At 38.4% G+C, this 26,114-nt stretch overlaps 1 protein-coding gene across 4 annotated transcripts in view; it reads left to right on the top strand.

Annotated features, from left to right (window-relative positions):
• The window catches only part of LOC121324453 (metastasis-associated protein MTA1-like), a 37,619-nt gene extending 14,165 nt beyond the window's left edge, over nt 1-23,454 (top strand). The window contains exons 5-20 of one of the 4 annotated variants that reach the window (XM_041266348.1): nt 217-280; nt 1,115-1,232; nt 1,984-2,086; nt 2,185-2,284; nt 3,129-3,317; nt 5,298-5,372; nt 5,668-5,726; nt 6,335-6,540; nt 7,161-7,312; nt 8,646-8,835; nt 8,939-9,028; nt 9,726-9,875; nt 10,769-10,804; nt 19,885-19,916; nt 22,105-22,256; nt 23,002-23,454. In XM_041266348.1, coding sequence (XP_041122282.1) covers nt 217-280; nt 1,115-1,232; nt 1,984-2,086; nt 2,185-2,284; nt 3,129-3,317; nt 5,298-5,372; nt 5,668-5,726; nt 6,335-6,540; nt 7,161-7,312; nt 8,646-8,835; nt 8,939-9,028; nt 9,726-9,875; nt 10,769-10,804; nt 19,885-19,916; nt 22,105-22,256; nt 23,002-23,143 — 1,858 coding nt within the window. In that variant the 3' untranslated portion in view covers nt 23,144-23,454. Of the gene's footprint in view, nt 1-216; nt 281-1,114; nt 1,233-1,983; nt 2,087-2,184; nt 2,285-3,128; nt 3,318-5,297; nt 5,373-5,667; nt 5,727-6,334; nt 6,541-7,160; nt 7,313-8,645; nt 8,836-8,938; nt 9,029-9,725; nt 9,876-10,768; nt 10,805-15,830; nt 15,843-19,884; nt 19,917-22,104; nt 22,257-23,001 lie in introns of those variants that run through there. The other 3 variants (XM_041266349.1, XM_041266351.1, XM_041266352.1) reach the window with 3 other exon arrangements.
• The last annotated feature ends 2,660 nt before the right edge of the window (nt 23,455-26,114 follow it).

The following is a 26,114-nucleotide window of genomic DNA, read 5'->3' as shown; positions in this document are numbered from 1 at the left end:
TAATACACCCTTGCTTTTTAATCCAAGACTGCTATCATCTCTGATCTGCTTATCCCCTAATTGCTTGCAGTTTGCATCACCGGACAGCAGCATTTGAGTGAAGTGCCCCTTTTGGGGGAAACTGTTCTTCACTTCTTTTGCCACCTGGTGGTGGACTTACTTCACTGCAGTTTATTTTTATTTATTTATTTATTTATTTGTTCTCTCTTCACCTAGGGGTAAATGCTGTGTTACACTATTAAATGAAACAGAGGCTCTAAAGTCATATCTGGAGAGGGAGGTAAGCGACAATGATATTTTTGTGATCATACATGGTGACTTTTCCTATCAACTGCATACATCAAAGACTACCATATCTGTCTGTAATGACCACTGTAATGAATGTGTGTGTATTCATTTACCATGCTAGATATCTTGTGAAAAAGGACCTCTGTCCATATCCAGTCAAAACAAACTTTTTAGTGTGGTCTATAAATCAATTGGTAATTCAGTTGAATCTACTCATGATGGTTTGGGCACCATGTATTTTGTTCCATTTTTATGTCCTGTTGAATGTTTGGGTCATTTCAAAATCAGCTTGCTGGTAGAAGTCCTAAATTCCTATAACTGGTAGAGGTTCATGATCTGGTCTGTGAGTTATGGAGATCACAGTATTCTATTTCAGTTTAGGGTCATTCAGTGTAGTATGCTGTTTAAAATGTAGTTTCCCTCCTTGACGTGCATGTTCGGCAAGCCTATCCCACAATGGATTGTGAGTAGGGGAAAGTGAAATAGGTTTGGCACCAATCATTTACATTCAATAGAACAAAAGGCAAGTACCCAGACATGGTGCCCACATACTTCAGTGCGAATGCATCCGCCTACAGTCGCACCTAACTACTACTTATGTAAATCTGTGTGTATTCTTAGGATGCACATCACATAAAGTGCCATCTTTTCTGTGTACATTTCTCTCTCTTTATATATAATATATATTTTTTTGTGTGTGTGTGTGTGTGTCACCTGAGGCCCAACGATACAGAGCAGGAGAATTACTATTAAAACTAAATACAGCTCGGTTTTTAACAACACCGCTTTGAATATCACTAAACCTGTTTTTCTTTTTTCCTCTTAGGATGTGTTTTTTTATTCCCTTGTGTATGACCCCCAGCAGAAAACCCTTCTTGCAGATAAAGGGGAAATCAGGGTGGGAAACAAATACCAAGCAGATATCACAGACCTTTTAAAAGAAGGTAGGTTCCTCCCTGGAAAACTTCACATGACTTTGTTGTTTGTAAGTGGTTTGTCCTCATTCTGTGGTTTTAGAAATGGCCACTAGGTGTGTGCAACTATAATTTCGGTCCCCTCTGCAACAGAGTTAGTAAATGGAGAATCATGACGGGGTTGTTAAACAAGGTTTTAAATATTAGGAAAATGTTAATGGCAAGAAGTATCTTTTTAAACATCCTCACTGTAATAAACTTCAGCGGTATCTATATACTGTTTATTGCTCTCCGCTGTCAGTTTACAAAGACACTACTTTCTCTACTGTGTTTTTAAAAAAAAAATAATAAAAAAAAAAGTTTCCTATTTGAAAACCAGTATGTTATGTGACAAAGAATAGGGGACTCCCTTGATGGATCTACAGTGTTACACAACCTGTCCTCTGTGTGTTCTCTACACGTTTCCTATTGTGCTGTAACAAATTAAGCATTTATTAAATTTAGTAAGGACAAAAATAATTCTAAGTCGCACTTTCTGTAATTGCGCTCATTTTTTATATTTTCCTTTTACTCTTAATTGGCATTTATACAGTTAAGCTTTTTAAATGAAAACTAAGATTGAAAACAATTGTCTTATTACTTCCCATCCCCCTTTTTACATGTTTTATGCTTTTTATATTGAATTAATGAGAACAAACTAGAGCCATTGACATGGTGAACTGCTGGAATGCTTGAACTGCAGAAGTGGGCAACACAGGTTAAAATCTAATTTCTTCAACAGGTGAAGGTGATGGAAGAGACCAATCGAAACTTGAAATAAAAGTCTGGGATCCAAACGGCCCCCTGACGGACAAACAGATAGATCAGTTCTTGGTGGTGGCACGGTACAGGGATTTTCTACACATTTTTTCAGTGGACTCAAGTATTTAACAGTGATTTGGTTGAAGTCAGGATAACCCCTTCTCTGTCTTTGTCTGTCCAGCTCTGTTGGTACCTTTGCCAGAGCTCTTGACTGCAGCAGCTCCATCAGACAGCCCAGCTTGCACATGAGTGCTGCTGCTGCCTCAAGGGACATCACCCTGGTGAGCCATGGCCTTGTGCATTATATCTATATATTTATCTATGTAATGGGTAGCTTCAAACGTGTGGGTTTTTTTTTTTTTTTTTTTTTTTGTTTTTGTTTTTCTTTTCTAGTTAAGTTGAATGTGTTTTGTGAAATAAAAACATGAAAATGACACTTGGATTAACAATTGAAAATTTCCCTTTTGATGCATATCCCTGGTGATAAGGATATAATGGAATCTCTAATATAAGTGATTTATCCATTTGTGATTTATTTTGCTTTAGAGTTGTTTTGTGTAAGTTATTTATAGTATCTGAATCTGGGAAGCACCGTGCCTATCCACATACAGTTTTTTATGTTTCATATTTTTACATAAATATAGAAAATTGCTACTCTAATTATCAAGCTTGCTAAGGACACTCTGTAACACATGTTCGTGAGTGCCCTGTCTATTTCACTCCATTTTTTACATATATACAATGTATCAAATGTGTTACACTGTAGTAAACAACTCAAAAGAAAATGTTTCAGGTGTTCGAATTTTGGTATGTAAAGTCTCTTTGGAATAAACAGTTTTAGGATTTGGGTCTGCATACAAGTTTCCTGCTGCACAGTGTCTTTTGGCCTTGCATGACACATTGTTACATGCATCTGGAAAACCACTACATGTTTTCTTTCTAAAGCTTTTCTGTGACCTGCTTTCTCTCAAGAAAGACTACAACTCCCAGAATCAATTTGTCTGTTGTTGTCTGTGGCAAGTCAAATGGTACATGCAAGTGCAAATTCTACTTTTGTAACATCTCAAAATGTGAGCTTAATGGAAACCGCCAGACTCTCTCTCTATTATTGTCTCCTTTACATAGTTCCACGCCATGGACACCCTGTACAAGAATGTCTATGACATTTCAAAGGCAATTTCAGCTCTTGTGCCCCAGGGAGGGCCTGTTCTGTGCCGAGATGAGATGGAAGAGTGGTCAGCGTCAGAGGCAAACCTCTTCGAAGAAGCCCTGGAGAAGTATGGCAAGGACTTCACAGACATCCAGCAGGACTTTGTGAGTGTCAGTTCATGTAGTGATGGTCTGTCACGTTCTTATTGCTGTGTGCACATTTCTGTCTCCCCTCGCAGTGTAACGATACTCTGAAGACACAATGCGACAGAGATTGCTTTATGCACGTCACAATATAACTACGTGTCCTGATGAGTTATGTTGCTTGATTTATATGTTAATTTTTTGTTGGACTGTTTTTATCCGCATTTAATTTGGGTGATGTATTTTTATTCCGGTTGTTTCTTTTGAGGCATGCTGGTGAAGTACAGAACCATATGTGTCTTGGGTAAAGGATAAATGTTGTTTTAAATGCTGCTTATGGAAGTATTGTAAATTAGATCAGGGGAGCATGTATTTATACGAAAAGATACGTCTCATTTATTCCTCATTCAAGATCCATTTGATGGTCTACAACTCGCTATGTTGTGTTTTTGGTCATACAGTACCGCTTACTGGCCTTAGAAGTAGAGGTTGTACTAGTAAGGAATGTTCTTTTAAAACAAATGGAAGGCTTAATAAGGTGCTATTTTACAATAACATCTTCTAATTAGGGGGCAACTTGTCAAGCCAAGCAAACAGGTAACAAGATAACAAGCAAGAAGTCATAAACCTCAACAGGCAGAATCAGAACCAGCTCATTCCTATTGAAGATTTCCCAGAGTACGTTTCAAAGGCTGTTTGTCTTCTCCAGTTTATTCTGCCTAGCAACAAAAAAAATCATTCATGTAGTGCCAGCATGGTATGTGATGGTGCTGTTGCTATGGAAACGTCCACTGAAAACTGCAGTTTGCAAGCTGTTGATTGATTTTCAAGGTTTTAAATATTTTAGACCTTGTTTGTTTTATTTTACACCAGAAATTCTGATCTGTGGTGGTCTAATTCCTATGTTTGATCACTACTGCTGCCAAGGGATGTTGGACTTAATGATCCAGCAACCCCTCCCTCTATGAGAAAATAAATTTCCTGTCTCATGAGGAGTTTAAAGCCCCCTGTGGAGCCTCTTGCTCACAGCTCTAGAATGCAGGTTGGATTCAGTGTCTTGAGGCAGCTGTAATTTACAATATCAACACAGTCTTGTGACCGTGCTCAACATTTCTTGGGTTGGACCGCCATCTGGTGTCTGTACATTATACTTGCAGGCAAGACATTTGAAGACACAATGTAGCTTTTCAGTTTCAGGATGCTTCTTATTCTTTACTCGAGGGCATTGTTTTATACATTATGGGGGGTGATGTAAGAATGCACGCAAAGTGATTTGCGTGTGCCAAACCTACATGATCCTGCTGTGAATGGTGTTTAGCAGCTGTAAAGTCTGTTTATCGGCCACTAAAAATTAGGCATGGGGCTCCTGAGTGCTGCATCTGGTAAAGGCGGGCCGAGTTGAGTGCAGGATGCGCCCTGCAGCCTGGATGTCACCAGTTCAAGTTCAGGCTATTCCAATACCGATGGGAGCTCCCAGTGGGTGGTGCACAATTGGCCGAGCACCGCCCGGGGGGGGGGAGGCTTAGGTCGACCAGGGTGTCCTCAGCTCACCGTGCACCAGCAACCCCTGTGGTCTGGCCGGTCACCTGCAGGCCTGCCTGTAAGTTGCCCAGAGCTGCGTTGTTCTCCGACACTGTAGCTCTGAGGTGGCTGCAAGGTGGGTCTGCAGTGTGAAGAAAAGCGGTCGGCTGACTGCACACGCTTCGGAGGTCAGCACGGGGGTGGTTGCGGTGAGCTGAGCCTAAATGATGGGATTTTCTTTACATATCTGCAGTATGTAAAGAATGGTGTTCATCTGGCGTTCTGCACCAGCTATTATCACATTTACACTTTGCCATCATTTGCCTGCACATGTGAAAATGCTGTGTTCTCGGCACTACTTAGCCTCTGGTTCCTTTCAGACCACAGTTGGAATGTCTGGAAGGATAGCCCAATCCACCTTTCCCAGAGTGCAAATGTCTGGATGTCATGCTAAAAAGGGCTAACTGTCTTCTTTTGTAGTTGCCATGGAAGTCATTAACAAGCATAATTGAATACTATTACATGTGGAAAACCACTGACAGATATGTACAGCAGGTAAGTACTGATTTTAAATCCTGTCTGATTGACTGGGTAGGCTTGTTTTTAAGGGTGGTGCTAAAATAAGAGGTTTTACTAAAAAGTAAGAGAATTGGTAAATTGGCAACACGTTATATATAAAATAAAATATTTTTATACTTTCATGAGGAGGGTAGGAATTATTGAGCTGCTTAGAGGGGCAAAGGTAGTGTTTTAGTGTTTGTACTACATAGGAATAACAGCCAGTTGTGTTGAAGTTGTACTTTTTGCTATATTTCTTTTCCTCTGACTAACGTGACATCTCTCTCCCCAGAAACGGTTAAAAGCAGCAGAGGCAGAAAGTAAACTCAAACAGGTCTACATCCCGAACTAGTAAGCATTGCCAGGGAATGTGTTGCAGGACGGTGTTTGCAAAGAGGATTAACGCTCTCTTTTTTTAAATTTTTATATAACGTTTTAAGGCAACTTGGACAAAATATTTTTCTATTCTCAAAATGTCACTCCACTGTCATTTTGTTAAAAGATAATTGCGGCACAGATGAGTCAGTACAAGAATAAGTTAAGGCTGTTAATTTTACCAACAAAGCTGTTCTTGATTTCATAACTTAAGCCTAGATTTTTTTAAAAAATCTGTCTGAAATGAGACTGTGAATAATTTACTTCTGGTTTGACCCTGAATAGCATTAATGTTATCTTAGGTGAGATAGTTCAAGAGGCTAATGATGCTAATCCTCATTTTAAAGACTTTTGTTATTGGAGTTGGTGTCTTTTTTTAGTGTTTTTAATCACGGACTGTGAAACCAGCGTGAGTGTTTAAGCTATTGATGAATGGTCTTTACTATTAACCTAGCAATACCCTCTGTGTTTGTGTATGTGTGGCTTCATTTCTGTGTAATACTTGCATCAGATTTATTCGATCAAATGTGTTTGCAATTGTTTGAGAGGGCTCTCGTAATTGTGTTAAAATTCCTCCTCCGCAGTAACAAGCCAAACCCTAACCAGCTGAATGTAAATCACATAAAACCGAACCCTAACCAGGGCCTGGTGAATGGAGCCGGAGATGGAGCTGGTGTCGGAGCTGGAGCTGGAGCCGGAGCCGGAACTGGAACTGGTGTCGGAGCAGGAGCAGTGGCAGGGGAGCCCGGACAGAGCACAGGAGTGGGACGAGCTTGCGAGAGCTGTTACAGTGAGTGTGCCTGTCTGTCTCTGTCTCTCTCTCTCGTTGCTATCTTCCACACTGGACTCCTAGCCTGGCACAAACATGCATGTCTGAAGTGAAGGAGTAAAGCCTTGAAAGATACTGTTCCACAGTGATCTGAGACGGGTGTCTGTTCAATCATTGATAGAGAAGCAGAGAAATGCTGTCATGCTGGGAAAAGCTCACACTAAAAAAAAAAAAAAATGGCAGCTTCTCTAGCGACCTGCTTTGCATCTCTTGTGCCTGAATTTGTATTAATATCCTGGTTATACTAATGGCTCCAGGTTATTACTGTGTGTCTGAACAGATAAGGATAGTGGGCCATGGCCTTTAAAAAGCAGATTCATCCTTTTTTGTCTTGTTGTTTCTATCTGACCAAATACAGTACATCTAAAGGTGGAACTGCCTGTCCAATTATTTGTCACATTTGCATATTTAAAACATTTTTTAGCATATCAGTATCCTGAGGCTATATGATGAAACCAGTCTGTCTGTACAGAAGAAATACCATAAAAATCATATGATCTGACTTTTTCTTGCTGCATGCTGCTATAATCCCTCAGGGTTCAGGGAGAGCTGCTTATATGCTCTTATTTTGATTCCCAAAGCCACTTACTCGTACCAATGGTACTCCTGGGGACCCCCTAACATGCAGTGCCGGCTGTGCGCCTCCTGCTGGACCTACTGGAAGAAGTACGGAGGCCTGAGGATGCCAACGCGGCTAGACGGGGAGCGGCCAGGACCCAACCGCAACAACATGGTAATCGCCCATTTTCTTATTGGCAGAGAATACATATAAATACAGTCTGTGCGTGAGTGTGCAGAGAGAAATATGTATCATTTGAGTTGGCTAATAATGCTTTTGTACAATGAAAAGGCGTTGACAGTTTCACTACTAACTCTGTGCCCTTTTCGGTAGCGTATCACAAACTTTGCTGCAGATAGACGATTCGTATTGGCATCCCTTAATAATTTTGATATGGTAACATGATTAAATCAAAAGTTAAGACATGATTTGCCTGATTGATTCTGACAGCCCTCTGTAGGGATAACTGCTGCTTCATACTTAGTAGCCTGTGGTATGAAAACAGCCCTAGACATCCAAATACCCAGAGAATATATCACATGAGCTGCAGTTCTACTCAGACATCATTTACATGTGATTTGACACTTGCAACTGATTGCAGCGACAATGGGGGTACAGTATCCACCACATACACCGTCCAGGGTTATTTCAGGCAGCCGTTTACATAGGGCTAATAGCGTTTGCCATTCCCATTGATTTCAATAACAAAGGCATCGTTTATACAGTGTTAAGAACGTTGTATATTTTGGGCAAAAAACAGCACTGATTGCAACAACAACAATGGCTAGAAAGAGAAGTGATGAGCATCAGCACAAAAATTCAGTGTGTAAATAAAATGTCTCTGTTAGACTGTGTGCTTGTGAAAAATACAACCAAAACTGACTTTGACTTGCCTTGATGACCAGGACGCTCTGCCTGAAACACAGTGTTGACGTAAGTGTGCGTGCTGTGCTTTTGACACTGCGGCATGCTATGGAGCAGTGTAGAGCCGAATTGGGATTTTTTTAGAAAACGCTGACAGTCCATACTTGCAAAAAAAGACTGTCCAGATGCGTATCAAAGAGTTCTTCGCTGGAAACAATTAGCAGTACTGTAGCCTACCTGTACTGTACATTTTTGCACTTGCATCACTTTTTGTTACTTTCATAGGTTTTAATAAAAATTTTTAATTAGTATATTGCGTGTGTTAATAAAGAGTTTTAACCGCATACACGCGTGTTTTGTTGTTGATTGGGGGACAATTTGGTTATTGTGTGGCAGTTTATACCGCCCCTTCTATGTAGTGGCGACTGTACTAGGAAAGTAATAAAGTTTAATGTGTATTAATGCATTATTTTATTTTTCTACATGGTCTAATTGGCAATACATTAGCTGTATTGAGCTTGTTTCTCACGGTAAACTTGGCTTCAGTTTTAAACTTTTAGTTTGGTTTTACTGAAAACAGATTTGCCATCAAACAGCTGAAAGAGTTAATAAAAAAAAATGTTTTTATTTATTTTCCCTTAAGAGCCCCCATGGACTGCCCATGAGGCACAGCGGGAGCCCCAAGTTTGCTGTGAAGACACGGCAGGCTTTCTACCTACAGACCACCAATCTCACCAAGGTTGCCCGCCGGCTGTGCCGAGATATCCTTCGGCCTCAGTTCCTGGGACGGCATCCTTACACAGCAGTGAACAGCGCCGCTATCAAAGCAGAGTGTAAGTTAGAAGGATATACTTGTTAGTGGGAAACCTGTTGAACTTTATTTTGCCAGTAATTCCTGGTCAAAAGTAATCAATAACAAGTTTCTTCTGTTTGCAGTCACAACCAGGCTGTCTGAGATACCCGAGAACCCTTTGACAGTTAAACAAACCGTCCGAAAACCTTTGGAATCTGTTGTGCGATATTTGGGTAAGCAACAGCGCCTGCTGTAACAAACGATTCCAGTGCTCCGACATATTATACCCATCACATCCCTTCCAACATGAATTAGGATACACTGAAGGTGCTTCTATATCAACCTACTGTGTAGTAACTCCTGGTATTTGTTTTCTGCACACCAAGAGTAACCACACTTCCATGAATGGAAGTGGCTACTCTTGTCCAGGAAATTTGTTCAAACAAGGACCTTTTTATTTACTTTGTTCCTAATATCAACAGGACCGTTTTTGATTATCTCTGATGCAAATCTAATATATATATAGTATATATATATATATATATAATATATATATATATATATATATTCCGTATTGTTTTCGCTAACAAAAGAAAATATGCATTAATAAAAAAAAAAAACAGTCTTCACATCTTGGAGTACTACTGGTACATGCTGTATACCAGCAAGGAAATACTTAGGATGAGTCGTCTATAACTTATAAAATATCTTCATTAATATAATGTTGATATATAGTGGAGTCTTTCACACATGTATCTAGGGAACTGCATGTCTGCTTTTGATCAGTGTTGGTTATTGAGCATCAGACTATCAGGGTTTATGGAGGAACCAGTCATCTACTTCATGCTACATACAGCTCTGATTTTGTATTTACATGCATGGCAGGGGATGTATATTACTGACATACTTGTTTTGTGTTTGTCCTTGCAGAGGCCCACCCCAGCCCTAAACCAGACCCACCCAGGAGTGCCATCATCTCCATGGGTAGTCTGACTCCCATTAAATCCAGCCCCATCCTCAACAACGGCTCCCCAACCATCCTTGGGAAGAGGAGTTACGAGCAGCACAATGGCATGGACGGTGAGTATTTCCTCCAGGCTGCAGACCGGAGCCAGCGCAGGGTTTCTGGTTAGCCTGTGTGTGAGCGAAAGGTAGACTGACGAGGGTTGACCAATGAGTAAAATCTATTTTTTCTGAGCTGTACCAGACTAATGTTTTATCATATGTGCCCTTTTTTTTATTATTTCATTACACAATAACTTGGTTTGGGGAAAAAAAAATTCAAGAAGCCAATGGTTGCCACCACAGGGCAGCCCTCATTACCAATGCTTGTGCTATCTCATTAACTGTTACCAACTGACTATTCAATACATGAAGTTTTATGGGGATTGTACTGTGCATGTCCTCTAGTTTTACTCTGCAGTACTAGCAAAATAAGCATCAAATTAAAATTCATTATTAACTTAGACGTTATCGGATCCCCCTTTTTTTATTATGATTAGAATCTTATGGAATTAAATTGATAAATCGTGAAAGTGTATGTTGGATTTTTTTAACTTATTTTTTTTTTTCATGAAAAAACATCTTTAACTCAAAGCTTTTGTGAACTGACCCAGTGACTAAACTGCTGGACCTGGTACCTTTGCACCAGTCCTTGCTGTAGGTCACATGGTTTGGTTATAGTTGAATCATTGGAGTGAGTTTTCATTTTTTCAGGGGTGGGGGGGTGGGGATTTACAGTTATGATATTGCTAGTGCCAATAGAGATTAAAAAATTAAAAAAAAAACCTTGGTTGGCACTCCTTTTTGAGGACAAATTTTATTTTCTTCCATCTTCCCTACTTCTCCCTTGACTGCAGTGTTCTCAAATGTTGGTGCCCAGAGGGCTTTTGATTTAGTGTCAAACTGTCTTCCTCCCCCTCTCCCTTTCCTCTCTTTCCCTTTGTCACCTTCTCCTGTCGGCGTTTTTCCAGGCAACTTGAAGAAGCGTCTGTTGCTGTCCAGCAGGGGTAAGAGCACTAACAATGCAGCCGGCTTCAACACTAGGAGTGTGGAGCAGTGTCAAACGTTGTTGCCTTTTTTAAAAGGCATTTCACTATTATGATTGTCATGGCTGTTTTGTTTCATCTTAGTGTGTTTTGTTGGCTCAGTGTTATCTTAGACAATGACCTTTTGGAACAGAGCATTCAGGCACATTGAGTGGAAGGCATGTTACCTAGCAGCTTAGTGTAGATTTTGTGGAGGGTAAGGAGTATGAAGTAATATTCCCAGTGCACTCCTCCCATGGCTACACCTTGCTGCTCATAGGAGTCAGTAGTCACTGGCGGTTTGACATGTATTAAGGATTCCTCATGAATGTCATTGCTTGGTACCTGTGCAGTTGAATATTATTAAATGACAAGGTTTAAGTATCCTTCAGTTCTGTACTTGTCATCTTAACTCCCCCAGATTACCAATGTGCAAAGCAGTCAAAGCATTTATGTCTTTGCGGTCAATTGCTCTGTTCAACGAGCTGTAGTAATTGGAGGATTCTCAGAACAACCAAAATCCATTCCAGGTTTTACTTGTAGTGTATTTCAGACACTGGCCTGAGGTAGTGAAATTGTACTGCTCCTCTAGGGAAGATCACAGTAAAAGCTGAAAGACTTTCTCGCTTTCCCTGTAGCTCATATTCCTTGACCTTTCCTAAAAGTATGAGTTCCTCCTAGCCTACTATTATTTTATAATATAATAATTAAATGATTCATGTGGGACAGACTTATTTAATAAGGGAACATTGGTCCACATTTTTACATTTACTAACTAAAGCCACTTGTGGGCTGGGCTAGGGGGAACAAATGTTGAAACCACAGCACTAGGTACGAGTCAAACTGAATAGTGGTTAACTTGTTTTAAATAATGTATGGCAGCAATAAAAAGTAATACCTGCAGTTTTACAACTTTGACCTAGTCATAGGAATTGTACAGTACAGCAAAGGTATGGCAGTAAAAGTAAATGTATTGTTGTAAATGGTTCTTTTGTGTATTGGGGCACAGAGGACCAATAAAATTGCCTGTATGCTATAGTGGTAAATAGCTCCTGCAGAATGTAAGCATAGTCTCTGTGCAGGATGGCAGTACACCTGAAGTGTGTTGTGGTAACCAGGTCTTGCAAGGATTAAGTGTGAGGCAGGTTAATTCAAGCAGAGCTGCAATAAAGTTTGAGTGCAGGAAATGGAGACCCAGCAAGAGAGGATGGCAATGGCCCAAGATCAGTTGCACTAAATACAGTAAGGAAGCTGTTCTCAGCAACCACTAGCTGGCGGTAATCCCTTATGTATTTGTGCTAATAATAATAATTTATCTAAAAACATTTATCAGATGCATTAATTTACAAAGAGTACTTGTCCTGCATGTCTTTTAGCTTTCACAGGCCATGATTAGCACATCTTGGAATGTTTTTTAAGGAAAGATAATTGGGTGCATCTGTGAAACCAGTTATTAATTCCTAAAACAATTTCTGATGGGCGGCCAAGTCAGTTTCAATTGGATAATGGTTCTATCCCTTTTGCTGCCTGTCTTTGAACAGTTGTAGGAATAGCTCACTACGCCTGTCTCGTTGTTAGGTAAATTTGTCCACGGCTTCTGCAATGTTCATCATTCCTAGACTCTATAGTCCAGCATGGCAGAGCTGATAGATCATGGTCTGGGCGGTGTTTTTTTCATGGCACATCATGGTCTAAAAATAGATATTTCATGATTTTTTTTAAACATTTACTATTTATTAAAGCAGAAAATATACTTTTGTGACATTCAAAATTGATCATTTGTTCTCTAGTTATTATACAAAACATTTTCCTAAATACCGGAAGTGCTGCATTGTAAAAAAAATGTTTTTTTTTTTTTTTTTTTTTTATGTCCCATGCTAATCTGCAGTGTGTTCATTTATTTACCATAAGCGCACAAAACCGGCTTCCAGGTTCCTAAATTTGACAGGTAGTGCGTCAGTAAAGCAAACATTTGCTGTATGATTTTATTATTTTTTTTAATTTTAAATGTGTATATTTGCACTGTTCTTCCAGAAATGGGAATTTTCACAGGGAGCTAGATATTTCACAGCAATGAGTACATTTAACAGCAATCGTGAAATCTGTGCTAACCGTGAAGAAAAAATACAGCCTTAATTGTGGTGCAATGAATGCCCGCCCCCTGTGCTTTCGTGTTGCCTGTGCTCGTAATGACGCCTGTTCTGCCAGCTTTCAAAAGGTGTATTGTCAACCGCTGCTTCATTCAGGACCATTTTCTGCACCCTTGGTACCTACTGAGAAAGGCAGTACCCAAAGACAAGGCTTCATTTGTCTGTTGTCTTCATCTTCAGGCTTTAAGCAGTAGACGCATGCAATGTGTTTCTTTGTCTGCAGCAGTGTATCACTATACCTTTTTATTTAAATAAAACAACTACTTGACTACTTCAGCCTTTACTGCCCATTTTCATTTGACGCATACTGCAGTACGCTGTTGCAGACAAATAACATGAATGACCCAGAGGAAGAAAGACTAATTTATTTACAAGTGTATTGGATATAATTTCACAAAACAAAACAGCCCTTTGTCAATGTATATTACATCTGCAAGTCAGTTCATGACTATTCCCACCTTTCAAATGAAGCCTGTGTTTTTGTGTTTTGAACAAGTCATTTGTGAATGCAATTAAGAAAAAAAGAATCGTGTCTCCAGTATTGGGGTGTCATGTTTCACCTCACTGCACTGCTATTCATTTACATCTAGTAGTGGTCATATTGCTGTATTGTAACTCTCATTGTTGTGTTGTAACCATATCTACCTCATGCCATTTTCACTGTTGAGTGAATAGCATACCCACAACAGAGAAATGTTCATTCAGTTGAGCTGTGCAGTAACTATATTACTTTTGTAGGCAGTCTCAAACCAAGAGACTAAAGACTGAAATGACATAGGTGCTGATTAGTAGAGGATTCGGTTCTTCCAACCTATTTTAAAAAATATATGCCGTTCACTGAGTGTATTGGTTATATAGTTGCAAAAAGGGAGTTAGCTCAAAGATATTTTTAAACCAAAGTTTGTAAGCGTAGAATCCAAAGTAGAGAAATTTGATCTAGAAGTTAAACAAGCTGGCTAGTCCGTCTTAAAGTTACCGGTATATATTTCTTGGCCTAGCCAAGCCAAGTATAAAACGCGGTTCATTAGGACCGGTTCATGGTGACCTGAGTGTGTTTGAACAATATTTATTTTAGTCTTAAGTTTTTCAGTTTGACTGCTGCTGTCCTTTTGTGAACAAAAATGTTGATTATCATTATTTCATATTGTAACATATTTAAGATCTGTATTATCCGGTCAGGCTACAATGTTCCTGTATACTTTTAGCAAGGCTGGGTTTTTTTTTGTTTTTTTTCCTACACTCATCTGGCTGTATTATCACTGGTCTTTAAAATCATTCCTTGCTTTTGATTTTTGAAGTTTTGATAATACAGTTCAATTGATTTAAAGTACTAAACCTGTATCTAACCAATATTGTATAGTAGAACAGTCTTAGAGGCAGATGTACAACCATGAGAACTACAGCAAAGGAAGGGCTTAATACTAAAAAGTGCCCTTTTTGGGGTACCTGATCTGTGGTGCTGTACTTGAGGGATTTCATTTTTTTTTAAACATGCAGTGAACAAAAATATCTTCAGCTTTGCTAAAAGTGTAAAGGGACCAGTGCTAATGTCGCTTATTAGAGGGAGGCAAGGAATGGATTTTTAAGCCTTGGTTCACTCTTTTTAAAGATCAAACATTCAACTGAGAGTAGCCATGACAATATGGGAACTAGATGGATGAGGTGCTAGATGGTATAAGCTCAAGGCAGAGTAAATCAAAATCTTGTCAACCTCATTTCTATAACAATGAAGATAAGACTGTACTTCACAGAATTTGCTTGGCAGCTTTCACCATGGCAATGGGCATTTACTGCTTAAATATTACCCCTCCCCCGGCTTGTTTTGAAAGTAACAGCAAGAGGCATTTGTAATGACATTCCCATGCTAGTGCTACTCTGTGTGCGCTACAAAGATCAGTGATAATCCATCCCTAAAACATGCGCTACCTGACATGAATAATAATGAAATGGTGCATTTAATTTTTACCTAAGTCTATCTAGATGTGAAATACTGGCAATAAGAAGTCATCATTTAGGAGACACTTATCCAAAGGGGCTTACTGAAAGTGGGGTTGGGGGGGCACTATGCACCAATACTGCTGCTGCAGAGTCACTTACAAGAGGACCAGTAGGTTTTACATCTTAAACGAAGGAGGGAGCACAAGGAGGTTGATTTGCTCAGTGTCACACACAGTGAGTCAGTGGCCAAGCTGGGATTGAACCAGGAACATCCAGGTAACAAGCCCCTTTCTTTAACCACTGGACCTACAGGCATTGGGATTCACCAGCCTGCTGCATTCCCCTCAAACAAGTCAAGTACTCGAGGTTTGAATAACATCTACAATGACATCGTGCCATTTTCAAACAAAGGTTTTACTTGAATGCACATTCTGCTGAAAAAGCTTTGTTCTAATGGATCATTTCACATGAATAATATACTGGCAATTGCCCACATCTGATTGCTGCATGTTCTGAGGAGCATGGGGTCATTCCTTATTAATGTGCATTATCAGCATTTGAGTCTGGTTGAATTTCTGCAGGTTGAAGGATAACTGAAAAATTGGTCCTTAGCAAATTTCAGTCCAGTATCACATCACACCACTTATGCATTCTTCTGTGGTGTCTAGTATTTCATAATGTTTAAAAGAGCATGAGAACAACATACACACTCTTAAACCATGAGTGTTCTTTGAATCTCCCTTCTCTACAACATCCAATAAACTTGAATCACGGTTGGTTAGGAGGGGAACATACAATAATGTTTACTGCAACGTATAATAATATTTAAAGTAAATTCAGCTTTGAAAGGGTGGGCTTTATTTAGCAGCACATGTCTTTTCCAACCACCTGTTTCTTCTCTCTGCTTGTCCAAATATTAGGAGCATATTTAGGTGAGTAGTATGTGTTTTTCTAACCATTGTTCGTATGGTGCTACTTCATGTCTTTTTCTATCAAGCTTTTCACCCCATTTCCCAGAAGGATCAGTCCCTGGCCCACCCATACCATGTTTTTACAATGAGGGTCTTAAATTCAGCTACTGTTTATGTACAACATGTTCTTCTTTGTTATGAAAAATAGTTAAATCAGCTCAAGACTATTGAAAAGTAGTCTTCATATACAGTTGATTTTAAATGTTGGTACTCTTACCCTTATTTTTGTAGTGGGACTTTTTGAAAGTCAGAGATATCCTAGTGATGGTATCTGTAACTGATTTATTATTATTATTTTTTTAAATCTATATAAAGCCTGGATTACTAACCTCACCCTGGTTTTGAACGATCCCTGTATATACATATTGACACTATAGAGAGGTGATGATGTGTGTGTGTGTGTGTGTATATATATATATATATATATATATATATATATATATATATATATATATATATATACACACACACAGACCTGCTCAAATTTGTTTGTACCCCTCCGCAAAAAACAAAGAATGCACAATTTTCTCTCAAATAACTTGAAACTGACAAAAGTAATTGGCATCCACCATTGTGTATTCCATATTTAAAAGAAATAAGGCTTTGCTTTTGATTTTTTATTCAACATAATATTGTAAATAATAAAACAGATAAAAATGGCATGGACAAAAATGAAGGGACCGCTAACCTAATATTTTGTTGCACAACCTTTAGAGGCAGTCACTGCAATCAAATATTTTCTGTAGCTCTCAATGAGACTTCTCCACCTGTTAACAGGTAGTTTGGCCCACTCTTCCTGAGCAAACTGCTCAAGCTATCTCAGGTTTGATGGGTGCCTTCTCCAGACTGCACGTTTCAGCTCTTTCTATAGATGTTCGATAGGATTCAGATCAGGTCTCATAGAAGGCCACTTTAGAATAGTCCAATGTTTTGTTTTTATCCATTCTTGGGTGCTTTTAGCTGTGTGTGTTGGGTCATTATCCTGTTGGAGGACCCATGACCTGTGACTGAGACAGAGCTTTCTGACACTGGGCAGCACGTTTCACTCCAGAATGCCTTGATAGTCTTGATTTCATTGTGCCCTGCACAGATTCAAGGCACCCTGTGCCAGGCGCAGCAAAGCAGCCCCAAAACATAACCAAGCCTCCTCCATGTTTCATTGTAGGTATGGTGTTCTTTTCTTTGAAAGCTTAATTTTTTCATCTGTGAACATGGAGCCCACTTTCGCTCATAAAGCGATGGATGGTACAATCAGAAACTGACGTACCTTCACCTTGGAGTTCAGCTTGTATCTCTTTGGCAGTTATCCTTGATACTTTTTCAACCATTCGCACTATCCTTCTGTTCAATCTGGGGTCGATTTTACTCTTGCAGCAGCTCCCAGGGAGGTTGCCTACAGTTCCAATAACCTTAAACTTCTTAATATTTGCAACTGTTGTCACAGGAACATCAAGCTGCTTTGAGATGGCCTTGTAGCCTTTACCTTTACCATGCTTGTCTATTATTTTCTTTCTGATCTCCTCAGACAACTCTCTCCTTTGCTTTCTCTGGTCCATGTTCAGTGTGGTGCACACAATGATACCAAACAGCACAGTGACTACTTTTCTCCATTTAAATAGGCTGAATGACTGATTACAAGATTGGAGACATGTGATACTAATTAAAGAAACTAATTAGTTTGAAATATCACTATAATCCAATTATTTATTATCATTTCTAAGGGGTACCAACAAACGTGTCCAGGCCATTTTAGAATATCTTTGTAGAATAAGCAATAATTAATCTCTTTTCACAGCTTCTTTGCTTTATTCTATGACTTACCAAAGGCATGCAAGTATACATGATAAAATAGTTTTTCATTTCATCACTTTTCAGGAGGAATGAAGCATTATTTCAGTGAACTGTAAGGGTACCAACAAATTTGAGCACGTCTGTGTGTGATTTTATATATATATATATATATATTATATATATATATATATATATATATATATAAATATATATATAAAGCAAATTGTATATAAATGTGTTCAACTCAGTTTCTTACGTGTTGATCAGAAGATGGCTGCACAGTCCTTTTTGTACTCATAGTTCTGTACACGCCTACCTGAAGGGGTTCAAATAACTTGTCCACAGGGCAACTTGCAGGACATGGATACAATATAGTGGACAATAAAAACTCCCACAACACATCAGCTAATAGGACAGGAAAGCTTCAGGATTGTTCACCTGTTTTGTACCTGTTTTATTTCTTGGATGAAATTTCAGCTGCATATACTCTTGTACATTATCAAAATAATACTTTTGTAAGGAGAACAGGTTTGCAAGTTGCCAGTCTTTGCTGGGGATTCCACTGGAAGCATCGTATTGGCTCTTGACTCTACTGGCCAGGCACCAAAGTGGACGCTTTGCGGGCTGGTATTTGTCCTTCGGGGCTGATAGCTTGTCGACAAGCACTGTAGAGACCTGGGTATAAAGAGAAAATTGCTTGTTAATGGGATTAGAGGACCCACTGCACTTCAGTATTTCAGCGCTGTTATGATGATTGGTGTGGTGCAGGATGATAATTGGTTAAGAAATTAGACATTTGTAAATAAACAAATAAATACCCTGGTATGGCAGAACACCACATTTGTAGAGTATCAGGTTCTGGGGGGATGTGGAGATGCATTCGTTAGGGTCTATAGATATAAGGAATTGTCTTTACGTCCCATGAATTACGGTGGGTGTAAATCATGGGTTTTCGTGATTGTTGCAGGGATGGAGTGTGTGTTGCTTTCATACTTCATTAAATCTTGTCCAAGCACTCCTGGATTATTGAATAACATTACAAGGCTAGTTGCAGTGAGGTTTTCTGATAAGCAGTCCTACAATGATGTCTTTAAAAATTTACTTTAAAAATCATGACTTAAGCGGAAAGCTGTTTCTGGAGAGTTTAAAAGTGGGTTTGGGGCTGATTTTCTGATTTATTTTTGAAGAAAAGCATATGTAATGCATTGTATTTAAACTGTTAAATATTCACATGGAATGGTTTTATTTCCAGTTCCAAACATGCATTTTATGAGTGTGTGTGTGTGTGTGTGTATATATATATATTATATATATATATATATATATATATATATATATATAAATAGATATATGATGATATACACACAGGTGCACAACATGGTCCACATGTCCATTGTAAGAGAGCCTTAAAATAAATAAATTAAAAAAATTCCAAATAATCCTTGCCTTTTATTTTGCAGAATATAATCCTGTTTGATTTTGCTGTAGTTTGTTAGATTTTCAAATTTTAATTTAAGGCCATGCATTATTCCACAGCACACTAAGATTGGGGAAAACATTCTTGAGACTGATTTTGAAAAAATTAAATGTCCGCTACTCCCACCCTATTTACAGCATTTTTTCTGGTAGCTGCTACATTCTTCATCCGCTTCATTTGGGACCCTACCTGACCACACATACACTTTCCATAGTGGGAAAATTGGAGGCAAATTGTCCAGTCTATAGTAAATGTATTACGTGAGCAATTTGCCTACAGTAGAAAATAGTACTATAAACTTTTATGTGCAGCAAGGAAAGTGAAACATTGAAACTGAAAATACATTTTGGAAACCATCTACAACACCACAAGAACTCATGTGTTCTGCTATCAGGTTTTAAATTTTTTGAAGCCTTCATAATTATCCCCTTGAACTTGTATTTTGACTTTATCTGAAACTGATAAAGCACAGCAACCATAGCCAATTTATATATATATATATATATATATATATATATATATATATATATATATATATATATATATATATATATATATATATCACACAGTATTTTAAAAAATCCTTCTTGCTTGTTACTGCAAAACGTTGCTTTAACTGTTCTATGCAAGTGTGTGCAGAGTGTGGCCACAGTGCAGTCTTCTTAAATGTTGTACTGTTTGTTTTTAAATATTTCTATTTGGTCTCACAAGATCTATTCTCTTTCATGTTGTTAGGTATACCTAACCATGGACAAACCAGACAGATGGTAAGAGAATGTTCTTAAGCACTAGCAAAATGTTCTTGTAATACTCAGTGGTGCTTTATGGGTAGTGAGGACTCTGGGCAAATCTGAATCCAGTTAAATAATACTGCTCCCAACCCTTGCCCCCCACTGCCTCTAGGAAAACACTTGGTTCTGAAGCATCCCCACTTTAAATCTCTAGGGCAGTGATCTTGCTAAGGCTGTACACATTGAAACGTAGAGTGGGCAAAATTCTTAACTGACTATAATATGATGAATTTGCTGTTATTTATTTTTTATTTAAAAAAATCGCATCTTGCTTATTAATCTAATTTTACAATACATCTGTCCAATATAATGGTTTACAGCCAGTTCTTACCTGGGAGGACAGTGAGTAGCATTTTCCCTACCCAAATTTTCAAGTTACAGACGCTTGTGCTACTTTAAGAGTTGCATGGTCCAGCATTGAGCTATGGGAAATGTACATGTCTGTCCCTGGTTCTCACAGTTTAGGCTTGTTTGTAATTATTATGCACTTCAGTCAGTTTTGATTACTTTGTAGTTACCTTCAGCAACTAGGATTTGTTTGACTAGTGTCATTATTACCAGTAGAGTGACATGCAGTATAGGCTTGCCCATTGTCTTTAAAAAATCATTTTTGTCATGATCAGAACAGCGGGGTGCTGGTTGACCTTGCACAAAGGTAAACCATTCCTGGTTTTGAGCGTTATGGTGATCTATATAGAACGTTCCTCATCACAATTGCATAAGATCTGGTGTAGCAAGAGGTGGGGGCTGCCCACCATGCAACAGACAAGCAGCCAATTATATGTGCAGTGTTTTCCAATGCACCTGATGTGTTATCTTCCGGAGTTGAGCCCTAGTTTGGTTTTGGAATTCAACCTGTTTGCACTAAGGACCGGTTATTTGAACCCCAGGGTTTGCATTTATACCATTTCACTTTTTTGTTTTTTTATGTATTTATTTTTTAATGTATAAAAGGACCTAATCCACAACATAAAGATTATGGAGTCTCTAATCTCTAACTTTGATATTTACTGGGTTACATAAACTGCAGGCTATATCTTGGTGATTATGACATGGACCCCTGGTCTGTGGTTACCATTTGAGGTCATGTGACCTTTTTAGATTTCTGCTGTATAGAGAAAGCAACTTTGAGTTATTGTCTTCATGTTTGGTACACTGCTGTATTCTATGATTTAGTTTTTCAATTAACAGTTTCACAGCCACAACCTCTGACAAGGTCAGCGATAGTCTTTACAGTCGATACAAACCTGTATTCTCAGTAATATTCCATTACATGTGATGTCCAATTAATAGCTGGTTTAATCTCTGGCCAATGATGCACATCGCACAGGTTTAAAGTTTGAACATTATGAATAGAGATTCATATTGTTATGATCTGTGGAATGTTTTTTTGGTTCAGTTTTATTTTCAATAATTTAAGGTAGGGCGCAAATGGTGAATAAAAGGAGTCTCTGTTTGCTTTTTTTCAAATAGTTATACTTTTTTATACAGTGAGCTTAGAACTAGTCAACAGATACCATGTGTGACTGAATTGATAGACGAATATGAGCCTGGTGGGGATGCTCCACAGCTTAAGTAATTTTCCGTTTAGACTGCACTTCATGATTCACTCTGTACCAAACAAACTTCATCTGAGAGGCATTTCACAAGGATTGCCAGTTGATTTTCTTGTTTGTATGTCTTTTTATATTGTTAATTTTGTTCAAAATCCCTTTTAAAGTGCGAAAGATCATTGGTTACTGACAGAAAAAGATATCAGAAACCTTAAATGTATCTCAGCTGTTCCAGCTGCATCTGTTTTTAAAAGAGAGGAACACCACTTCACCCCCATCTTCAAATCTTTTCATTTTCATGTAAATGTTGACTATTATGTATAAATATGTTTAGTTCTTATTCAGGATTATTCAGAACTGCAAATATTACCAGGTGGTGTTGCAATTGTTCAGTGTGTTCACTAGCAGTATGGAAACTGTCTGTGATAGGCTGATTTTTAATTACTTAGTAATGTATCTGATTTAACTGCAGACATTCTTTTTTTTTAATTGCCTGGTTGCTCATTGTTTTGCATGATTTGAATGATTCTGTATATGTACTGATTGCTTATCACTCTTTCTCTCTGCTGTTGTTTGCATTAACTCTCTCTCCTGCTCTCCCATTATGCCAGGGCCCAAGCCAAAAGTTGCGCCTCAATGGGAAATTCTGTCCAGCAAGCGGGCGACTGATCCGGGTCGGCTGCCTGGCTCCCGCCAAGAGGAGGACAGTGAACTGGATTGATGCCCCAGGCGACTTTCTCTTCATGGCCACTAAAGAGACAAGGTGAGCTAGCAAATGGCAGGTGAAGCTGTTCGTGCAGATTGGCTGCTTGTGACGTAACACGGTGCCCATGTGACGGTAACCATGCAATAACATTCCCTTTTTATGATGGACTCCTGAATTCAAAATTAGTCACATGCCACAGGCTTTTTGTCTCTTGAGAAATAGATACAACTTTTTTTGTGTCCGTTTGTAACGAGGAAAATGCGCTGTGTAAAGACGTGTAAGCATATGGGCCTAGTTCTACCCAAAATGTGAGGGATAGTTTTAAATGTACTATGAGCTTCAAGCCCAAAAAATGTGACCACTTTTATAGTTCAGATAAAATCTACTGTATCATCTGGTGAGAGGTTCTGTCATCTCCTGGCAATGAAGGCTATAATGGTGATACTTTTACATATGTATGTCAGACTTGCACTTTTTATCAAAAAAATACCATCGGAATGATATCATGTTCTGAAAATGTTCAAACTGGCCAAAAACCAATCTAACTTTGGAGGCTTCATCACAAAAGTTTATTTCCTCCAGTGAAATACAAAGCCCACAATGTATTAAATCAGAAATATACAATGCACATTCCATTTAGAATCACAACTATACACGCGGTCTGATCCATCTGTTTACGAGGACTTATCAACTCTTGCTGTGTATTACTTTAGCCTGGTGACTTTTTCCTTGAAGGTGGAATGAAGTAAATTAACTTTCATTTCTTATTTTTTTTAATTTATTTATTTATTTTTTTTTACAGAAAAATACGAAAGCTTTTTTCATCCTCCGAGACCAAGCGAGCCGCCAGGCGACCCAACAAATCAATCACCGTTAAGCCGAGCCAGACCGCCCAATCACATAGACTGCCTGCCAATGACGAATTAATAGTAATAGAGGACTAAAACTCAGATCTGCCCAATTTAAAGATTGTCCATTTGGGGCTTTTTGTTTTTTGGGAGGTGTCCCCCCCCCCCCCCCCCCCCCCTCAACCCTTTCTGGTGACATATTGTGGATAAACGAAGGAACATTAAGTTTCATGAAAACAGTGTTTGTGTACCCAGAAATGGGATTAAGGACATTTACTTTGTAATATAAGCTGCGTGTATCATTTTTAACAAGTTATAAAAAGAAAAAAAAAAACAGAAGACTAAGTGCAGTGATGTTAACTGCTTGTTTTTTGATTATGGTAGCTGTGTACTCTGTGTCGTCCCCCCCTTTTAAAGCTGATTGTTTTGTCTGTTTTGTAAACAGGCTCTCAAGATCCCCTTTCCAGAAATGCCAGTTTAACTTATTGAGAGAGATTATTGACTGTGCTGTTTTTTGTACTTTTTTCTTAACTGACACATGTTGTCTTGAATTATGTAATTAAGGATATCAATTCTTTCTCTTTTGTGAATATATAAATAGAAAACCGAAAAAAAAAAAATGTTTTTTTAAGATTTAATTTTGTGAGGTTATACTTTTAAACTGTCACAAACAACAATGCCACAGACTGAACTGTTGAGTTAATAACCTTCTTAACAGAGCATTATGCACTTGTAATGTAGCAAGACTGGCTGAACGTAAAATAACATCTGATTAGCCCAGCCACTCTTTCAAAGGGATATGCCATTACTAATTATTCTGTCTGAATTCTTGGAGTACTCTACAAAATGTTCAGCATCTAAAAATGAAGTTGCTGGGAATTAACAAAATTTCATCATAGTTTTGTTAGTGTAACGGGATGACTGAAATGATATTTATACCCTTATAATAAATTATGAGATGGGCAGTGAAAATGTTAGCGAATGTAAGGATGGGAAGCGGGTTTCAGGTTTTTAAAACATTTGGGTTTTTTTTTTTTGTTTATAGGATTTAGATACAGTAGTAGATTTAGAAAGAAAACAAAAGTAACAAAAGTCAAAGTAACATCCCCCAAAGCAGTAGTTAGATCTGTGCCTAGCTTCACTGACGGTTTCAGATTCTGCCCCAGTGAGCAGATTCTTACTGTGGTGCAATGTTCCATTCACACGCCTGACCGCACGTTCTCGATTAAAGTTTCATGACGGTACACCAGGCTGTGCAGTGCTTGGTATACAAGGCTGAACTCTACACCACGTTATTTTATTTATACTTTCATGCTGTCAAAAACATTCATTGGATCTGGCCACCTTTTTGTATTTTTGTATTTTTTTTTATATTCTCGCTTAGGAAAATCAATTAAACATATATTAAGAACTATATTGATGTCCCCACTTCATCTGCTAGTTAATTAAATTGGGGACTTTCCATAATGAGGTGCTCACCACACTGTACATTGTCTCCCTTGGATCAGTTTCTGTCCCATAAATATTGCAGATTTAGATGGGGTGTTTTTTTAATAACATTTTTGGGTTTATACCAAAACCCACAATTACAATTGCTGTCATTCTAAGTGTGAAAAGGTTTGTACATTTTAAATAAGGAACAAAAAGACCCTATTTTGCAAAGGCTAGATAACAAAGTGACCTACAGAATCCCCATTTGACCAGAAAAGCTAAGTGTTATGTTCCTCAGGTCTTATTCTTGTGCTGAATACCACTGATATATACTGAAGAATTTTCTAAGTATCAAGAGAACAGCTTGCGTAAGTCTGGTACATTTTGCTGAGGATATACTTTACCACAAGGTATGAAGTGTATCAGAATCTGTGAGTCTGTGCATCAAACTGGCTATATGTCATGCTTACATTTCATAATACAGATCGAAAACCTTATGCAATTATGATAAACAAGGGGGGTATATGAAGGCAAGCCTGTATGTCCATCCATTTGGAACATGTACGTTTTTTACATCTAAAAAGGAGTACTTAATTAATTGTCCTGAAACATGGTTAGATCATTCTTTAGTTTTAGTTATTCAGTCTTAGGGTATATGGAGTTATCTGCCAGTTGGTATATCAAGGTATAATCATGTGATCTTGGGGCAAAGTTACAACTCCAGTCCGGACTAACATTCCAAGGGAACCCACTACAGTACACAAGCATTTGTGTTCTTTTTACTATAGTTAACACAGCAAAAATGCACGTGAAAGCTGTGTGCAACACTACACTGCTTCATCCTGACAAAAAACTATGTAATTACATGTACTCTGTGGTATTTATGCAGTTTAAGATGTGGTGTCACACAGTCACTTTCAAATAAAAATCACTGGTGTCTATTTATTACACCATTCCACAGTTTAGCCTTCCCCAAAGGTAAAAATAACGGCAGGGACACACATGTTCTTGAACCTTACCTACACCCATACCACTCTATAAGGCAAATAGCAATGTCCTGTTGTTGCAAAAGTTGGAGGTCATAAATTAAATATTTAATGAAAGAATTAGTGTAAATACATTTTTTTTTGGCCCAGAGCTTGCTTCAGAAATGCATTGACAATATGCAATTCATAAAATGCAATCATTTGACTTTTCTACAGCTCTGTAGCATTGTACTGTAAACAATAAACAGTTAAATTCAGCAACAACAACAAAAAAATTAGTCGCTGACTTAATGGACCACCATCTAGACAGCAATAGCACATAAAGAAAGGTCATATTGTTTGAATTTTGCAGCACAGTGGCCATTCAGAGTAAAGCAACCTACATGTAGTATAATATCCAGTCCTGTTCCACAGTGGGGTGGGTACATCAGTAGTTAGAAAGATCATGACCAATATGAATGTTCTGTGGTATACATAACTTTAAACCTCAGCTCAAAGCTATGCTGTTTTTCCCATAGAACCAAATGTTAACGCCAGGTTGCCTAACCCAAGGCCGTATGAAGGGGCGGGGCCCCATAATTATTATCTTACATATTTCATTTTCCATTTCTTTTTACAGGGCCTTAGAATGCATATGTATCATGTGCAGA

The sequence above is a fragment of the Polyodon spathula genome, chromosome 12, assembly GCF_017654505.1.
Source record: "Polyodon spathula isolate WHYD16114869_AA chromosome 12, ASM1765450v1, whole genome shotgun sequence".
Lineage (NCBI taxonomy): Eukaryota > Metazoa > Chordata > Actinopteri > Acipenseriformes > Polyodontidae > Polyodon > Polyodon spathula.
Note: the sequence above shows the minus strand (reverse complement) of the source record. Positions and strands in the feature narration are given on the sequence as shown.